Raw genomic sequence first — 7,465 nt, 5'->3', positions numbered from 1 at the left:
AAAGGAAATCATCAGAAGCAAGCAGGTGTTCTTCAAACTGCAAACGTGAATTGTCTATGCCATGCTGCAATAATGGATTCAGGAATAAATGTTGAAATGTCTGAAAGGTCGGACACAGGCGAGAGCGAATCAGGAGATGGAGACCAACAAGACCTCCATCATCCTTGGCCCTATCTCAAAGAATTTTTTACAAATAGTCAAGAAAATGAGCTTTCAGTTCATATAGTGACATCTGGCTGTTTTTTTTAAAGGTTACTTTATACTTTTATACTTTAAGTAGTTTTTGAAGCACATACTTTTTCACTTTTACTTGAGTAAAGAGATCAAGTTGATACTTAAACTTTTACCAGAGTGTTTTTAAACTGCAGTATCTATACTTCTACTTAAGTAACAAATGTGTGTATTTTTGACACTACTGACAAGAACTAACCTGATATAGAAATATTTGAGCAGATCAGGACAGAAAAAAAGAAAAGCAGCTTTTAAAACCTGCAGAATAACCTGGCATGTTATGAAAACAAGCTGAGGACAAATGAAACCTTAAGTCTTCAACAGCCCAAATTTAAATTCATATCTACTCTTAAAATACAAAGAATTTCAAAATTACGTTGCTAAACTTTTTTTTTTTTTTTTTTTTTTTTTTTTAAGAGATGTGATAGTTTTGGTTTGCAGGGGGAAAAAAACAGCATCCTTCCTGCTTCTTTCTGTTTACACTTTCATAAACGTTTGTGAATGATTTAACTTTAAATATTTATGAATAACTTTGTTGTTTTTGACTTTTTTTATCTTGGGATAACAATTAAAAAAGTCATAAATCTTAAATGTTGCTGAAGAGTTTTTCTACAAACCAAGCAGATCAGCTCTCTGTTGTTACGAGAAGCGGTTAATGTCTCCCATCTGCTGACCAAACCCCCGCTCTTCCTGGAAGCTTCTCTCCCTCTTCCACCAAATTGCATGTTATGGTTCACTCCAAGTTTTCATTGCTCATCATCAGCTGTGGCTTGTTTTTGTTTTTTTATATAAATCTGGTCTTTGAAGAGGTGGAACTCAGACGTCTCTGTGTTTTTTTTGTCCCCCTCCTTTGCCCCCAGGGTTTCACATATGTAGCCCCATCTGTGCTCGAAAACCTGAAGGAGAAATTCTCCTTCGAGCCCAAAGTCCGCTCTCCGCGGAAGTTCCCTGGAAGCCCAAGGACACCTGTGAGGTAAGCCTCCTGTTTTTGTCTTGAATTTTGTTGAATCGCCTCGATCATTGGAAAAGTTTTCCAAAACAAGTCTGCCCCCTCACTGATGACTCACTCGCTGACCTTGTAAATGTGGTTTGCTCAGCCTACATGCTGCTGTCAGGATTTAATATAGCAGTCTGTCTGCTGATTTCCCATCACTAGTTTGTTGTTTTCTTTTTAGCCGATTCAGATTTCTGTACAAAGCTTTAAAAACAATCTAAAAATGAGTGAAAAATGTCTTAAATTGAGTGTATTTACCCTTAATCTGAGCAGGTAAATAAGAGAATATGCCAATGGGATGAGCATTTTTACTCTTAAAAGAACTATGAAATAAGCTAGTTAGATAGTATGTACTTGAATTAAGAGGCTGGAGTTTTTTGTTTCTTATTTTAAATGTAAATTGCCTTATTCCGTTGGCAAAGTGTATCACTTAACTGCTTAATTCAAGAAACAATGCTTATTTAAAAAAGATAAAACTTACCGGTACTTCAATTTTTTGCAGTGAACTGCATCCACACAGGAAAAACGATCTAGATATAAGTAAAAAATGTCTTAAATTAAGTGTATTTGCCCTTAATTTGAGTAGGTAAATTAGATAGTTTGCCAAAGGGATGAGTATTTTTACTCTTAATATAAGATAACATGCACTTGAAATAAGACAATTCAGTTGTGTTTTCTTATTTTGAGTGTAAATTATCTTGTTCCATTTGCAAAATATGTCTTTTACCTCCTTGATCCAAGAACAAATGCACTTGTTTTAAGGAAAAATGACTTATGTAGATTTTTTTCTGGTGCATTAAAAATGTTTTTCAAGCCTTCCAGTTTGATTTTCTCTCAGATTGAAATAAAAACACTAAACGTGTGAAAACAGCCTTGATCAAATAAAATAATATTTGTCCCTCTGCTTCTGTGAAATGAGCTGTTTCTTCTTCGCCCCTTTGTGTCTGAATTATGAACCCTTATCCTACAGTTAGATGCAGAGCCTCAGTTTGGTTACTTTGAGGTTTGTTCTCTTTGTGATTCTAACAACACTTGGTTCTTTTACACCATCAAAAAAATCAAAAATGTTAGGGCCCTGTCACACCTTGCTGATTTAGCCAGTGTTGCCCGACATCCAAGAATCTCCTAAAACTCTGACATACGCTGAGCTTTCTATGTACTTTTTTCTATTTTGGGCATCTCTGAGTATTCATGAGTCCAGAAAGTATGTCCTCCGACAGCCTAACTTATGCATAACGCACGGCAGCGTAATGCCCATCATTTTATGGACGTTACGCATTATGCAGCATCAGTTAAAGCTCTGAGGGGAGAATAAATAGGAAGAAGGTTTGCCGTCGCAGCGGGTTCAGCGTCATGTCTGCTAGGAAGTTTGTTGGTGGCGGGTGTGAACGCAGGGCGGATCCATCACGCTCACCTTTACGCTCACCCTATGATGGGGATGAAGTCTGGAGGAGAGTTACTCACAGGTTTTGGATAAGTTGGACGCCACAAATTTTGAGTAACCTGCTCTTAAAGGTGCAGTAGGAGATCTTTTGTGACGCATTTTTTACCATGTAGCTTGAAGATCTCCCCTCAGCCGCTTAGCGAGCAGTGAAATAGAAGGTCTGGAAGTGAAACTAAAATAAATGATCCCTGCTATAGTGAGAAATCAATTAATAACCTCAACCAATCACAAAACACAATCCGTTATACACGATTGGTTCCTGACACGTCAGTCATGGTCGCCTGCTTGCCCCTCCCCCCTGTGCGCGTACACTGACACATGATCGAATCGACCCCCCAATGCTCGTGCAGGACGCCATGGCTGGAAGCTAGCCACTGTTATGCTACGTTCACACCTAAAGCAGCTGCAAAAACATGCTTGCTGCTTCATTTCTGATGCTTGTACAAGTTTAGTTCTGATGCGCGGCTGAAGCATCTTTGCTACTCTGGCTGCGCGGTGGTAAAGTAGGTCTGATGCGCGTTGGGCGGAGCTTCCCTATCCTCTCTTTGCCGGGAACAATGGCAGCTATATTTGAGGCGCTGGAAGGCGTTTTTCATGTACGTAATCCAAACTGCAGGCACCAGGATAATAAAAGTGAACATGTTTTGCTGGCAGATTTCAGCATTTTAAGTTAATTTAGGCGTTAATAAACTGTTTCAGGGGAGTGATAATAGCGCTCTGCATCATCAGTGCTGCTCGAGACGCTCTGCAGACAGCAAGCGCGTTCATGTGTTTTGAAGGCATGCTTTCTACGGATGGTCTGAAGGGAGAGGCGTGGTTTTTATGTACAAAATATAGCTTGCCGGAACCGTTTTCCAAGATCTCCTACAGCACCTTTAACGTATGTCAACGATCAGAAAACTTAGCTGTAACTTGTGGCTCACATATGGCATACGCTGGCATATGTGACGAAATGTCCCGACGTACTTGTCGTATGTCGACATGTGCCAGCGTGTTTCAGCGAGCTTCAGCGTGCTCATAACTTAAACAAAACGTACCCATAACTTATCCAGTGTATGCCACAATTTGCTAGATTTTCCCTACGTCAGGGATACTCTGGAATAAATCATGTAGGTGTGACAGAGGCTTCAGACAAAACTAAAACAATGCAGCGCCTCAATAAAAGCGTCATTTAACAGAAAATGAGCTGCCCTGATTCTTTTTAGTTTCACTATAATGGATGATCTGGACCAGATATCAACCGATACGTTCTTGTTTTTCTTTATCTGCAGCACTGTCTGCCATCACCTACCATTTTGGAGAGGTGCAGCAGAGTGTCTGTGGAGGGGGCGGGGCATATCTTTGTTAACTGCAACACGCGCAGACGTCCTGGTTTCTGAGTATAAACCAGCCTTTAGCCGTCTGAATGATTTTTATTTTTTAATTTTTGCATTAATCAGTGTGATTTTGTTTGTCAGAGTTCTGCGTGGTTCTGTAGCCGTAAAGCAAGAACAGCTGTTTCTCAGCTCAGTCTCAGACCAGTTTTAGTTTGTTTTTTGTGTTTTTTTCCCGTCTGTGACGGCAGATAGTAGTTAGCAGGTGTGAACCTGTTGAGCTGTCTGCAGCTTTGGATGAGCTGTAGTGAGATCCTTTCCCCCCTCCTATCCTGAAAACAGCTTCCTTCATTCTGCACACAGGAACAACTTTCCCTCTGAAGGGATCTTTATCACCTGGTAGCAGATTTGGATCATCAGCGAATCTCAGAGATTCAGGGATAAAGAAAAACTAAAATCCTCCAGTCGATTCCTGTTTATCTTTCTTTTCCACAGCTGAAATGCTTTAGTAGAACTGAGGGACATTTTCTCATTTCATCTCTGAATATTTATTGCTTCTCGTCTGCCCTGTTATTCCACAGTCCAGTGAAGTTTGCGGGAGGAGACTGCTGGCCCCGCGGACCCCCGCTGACGGACACGCCGCCGCTGCTGTCCCCCAGCAGCTCTATAGACCAGCCCATGGATGTCTCCACCATGGAGCAGATGGACACAAGTAGCGGCCTCACCACGGAGACGTCGGCTCCTCTTCCTATCAGGCATCCCTCAGGGCTCCAGGCGGGGCCTTACAAGAAGCAGGCGTACCCCATGAACTCCAGGCGGCCTGAGCACCTGAGGATGAACCTATGACGCTCGGCTCACCAATGAACTTCTCTCCTCTTTGTTTTTTTAAAATAATTTGTTAGTTTCTAAGACTTTGATGTTGATGCTGATCAACAGCTCTTCCAGCAGCGCCTTCTTCCAAAGTCTGCTCAGCCTGACCTCTGGGGTTCCATCTACTGGGCTTGGGCGGGGTGGGGAGGGGTCTGGGTCGAGCTCAGCTGGCATTATACGATTTTACTGGTGCTCTTTTATCTCCAGATCTGCGCTGTTTTTTCCTACTGTGGACAGAGTCCCTTTGTTTTGTTTTGTTTTGTTTAGAATCAGCGTTTTTTTTTAGGTCTGTTTTCTATGAGCAGGTGGATCGGCCTGGATGTAGAATGATGCGTATGAAGACAGAACCTTCCCACGCAGTCATGGACTGAACGCCGGCTGCGTAACTGGACCATTTCCCGTCTGCAGGAGCCGCTGCTCACCTGCTTTTGTTTTGAATGTAAAAACCGTCCAAAAGCCTTTTTTAAAATAATTGTTCTTTTATTTTTCTCCTCCATCACTCCAATCTAATCTCCCTTCCTGTCACCGACACTGATCCAGGCTAATTTTTGCAGAATTTTGGCGTTTAAAGGAGAATTTCTATCAGACTGACTTTTAGGCTTTGTTATAAAACTGGAGCGAAGCCATTTGACCCTCCTGTACGAAGCTGACCTCCAGTCGGAATCATCCGGCTGCGTTTCTGGAAACGTTTGGAAAACTGACAAGTTATCAATGTTGAAAGTTTCATCCTTACTTCATATATGTCCTTCAAATACCAACCTTCTTTTTTTAATATATAAATATAAAACTATCATTTGCATCATTGATTGTTTTGTGAGCAGCGATCAGGTCTGCTGGACTAAAGTGACTCTTTTATTCCGGTAGTTTTTAGTTTATTAATTTATTTTTAAGCGCTGTTTTGCTGCCACTGCATTGTGCACTCTATGCAAACGGATGTATTTATAATTTAGTATAACGCGCTACAGAATGTTGGGTCTTTTATCCCCGTAATGATGTACAAAGTTTATTTCCACTTCACTCCTCTCCAACCTCTGATGGAGCTGCTTTTTATTTGGAATCGGCTTTAATGTTTTACAGTATTTATTTTGTGTCACATTATCACATTCCTAAGAGATATGTCAGATTTTTTTTTATATTTTTTTATGTTTGAACATCAATTGTTTACTTCTTAAAGTAAATGGGAGTGGCGTTGTGCCTTTGAGTTACAGTGTACATGATGTATTTACAGTTAGCAGTAAATGGGAATCATTTTTCTTTAAAAACCGGGATCAGCTGTTTGACTCTGCAGAGATCACAGGAGCGGCTCAATTTTTTTCATTTCTGAGGAAAAACCATCCAGCTGATTTTCTGGAGACGTTTGTGGTTATTTTCTGGTTGCATTCAGGTTTAGGAATGAAAAGTTGTATCATGTACATACTGGAATCCAATAAAGAGGTTCTTTGTAAACCCTGCTGCTGGTGAGCTGGAATATTTAGAACACGCTGGAAATAAACACTCTGGATTAACCAGGATTTAGTGACGGAAAACAAGGTTTTTATTTCACTTTCAACATTTCAGCCTCATTGGAACGCATGTTGGGAATAAACTAAAATGTGTGAGTTTGCAGGAAATATCTGGTAGAGGCACTTTTAAGATTGTATCCTAGCAACCAGACTTTGCAAATATTTCTGCAATTATCTGTAAAAATTACTTGGGTTATTGATGAAACACCACCGAGTCAGTTTTTCTTTATTTCCCCTTGATTTGAGCAGGAAAGTGGGACAATTTGACAACAGAAAAAAAATAAATAAGAAAAAACTTTATCTGATTTTAAATGTATTATAGATAATTATAAGGGCAAAGATACTAATTCCATCGATAGATCTTATATATCTACATTCTACACAAATTAAGGGCAGATCCGTTTTTGCAGTGCATCAATCTTCCCCAGATCAGATTCTCAGTCAGTTGGCTCCGAATAATCTCCCACAACCACCTGAACTAAGTCAACATTTCCAGTTGGCACACAGTCCCATAGCATGATACTTCCACCACCATGCTTCACTGTGTCCAACAGACCTGGAGGAATCGTGCTGAACAGTTAACATTGGGTTCATCAAATCATCAAACATTTTCTCCTCATGCTTTCAAAGACTTTACATCTATCAGGACGGTATGTTTTATTTTTCATATGTTTTTTTTTTACCGTACAGTCCATAGGTGTGATGATTCTGTTAGATGAGCAGAAGTAGACGGAAATCCCTGCAGCTCCTCTGAGGTTATCAACCTTTAAAACGTTAATCTATCAGACCAGCCTTCTTCAGGTTTGGAGGAACGTCCAGTGTTTGGAACATCAGCGCTGCCTCCTGTTTTCTACTAGAGCAGGGCTGTGATGTGTTATCTGCATTAGGAATGGCTTCTCATTAAGTTTTTTTTTTTCAATTAAAGATTTTAAGTTTAGTTATACACTGCAAAAAATGACCTAAAAAATTGTGTACCCTTGATTTGAGCAGCTAAAGAAGTTCTGGTAATGGGATGGGTGGGGTTTTTTTTTTGCACTTATTAAAAGATAATTAGACATCATTAGAAGGCTGGACTATTGTAATTCTTTACTATCAGGAAGTCCACAAACTG

At 40.2% G+C, this 7,465-nt stretch overlaps 1 protein-coding gene across 1 annotated transcript in view; it reads left to right on the top strand.

Annotated features, from left to right (window-relative positions):
* The window catches only part of LOC107087452 (ribosomal protein S6 kinase beta-1-like), a 32,289-nt gene extending 25,966 nt beyond the window's left edge, over positions 1 to 6,323 (top strand). Inside the window, exons 14-15 of the mRNA XM_015379025.1 lie at positions 1,092 to 1,204; positions 4,564 to 6,323. Of these exons, the coding sequence (XP_015234511.1) occupies positions 1,092 to 1,204; positions 4,564 to 4,828 (378 nt within the window). The 3' untranslated portion in view covers positions 4,829 to 6,323. The remainder of the gene's footprint in view (positions 1 to 1,091; positions 1,205 to 4,563) is intronic.
* The last annotated feature ends 1,142 nt before the right edge of the window (positions 6,324 to 7,465 follow it).

This window comes from Cyprinodon variegatus, unplaced genomic scaffold (genome assembly GCF_000732505.1).
Source record: "Cyprinodon variegatus isolate N-32 unplaced genomic scaffold, C_variegatus-1.0 Scaffold184, whole genome shotgun sequence".
In the NCBI taxonomy this organism is placed as follows: domain Eukaryota; kingdom Metazoa; phylum Chordata; class Actinopteri; order Cyprinodontiformes; family Cyprinodontidae; genus Cyprinodon; species Cyprinodon variegatus.
This window is presented reverse-complemented; position numbering and strand designations above follow the sequence as displayed.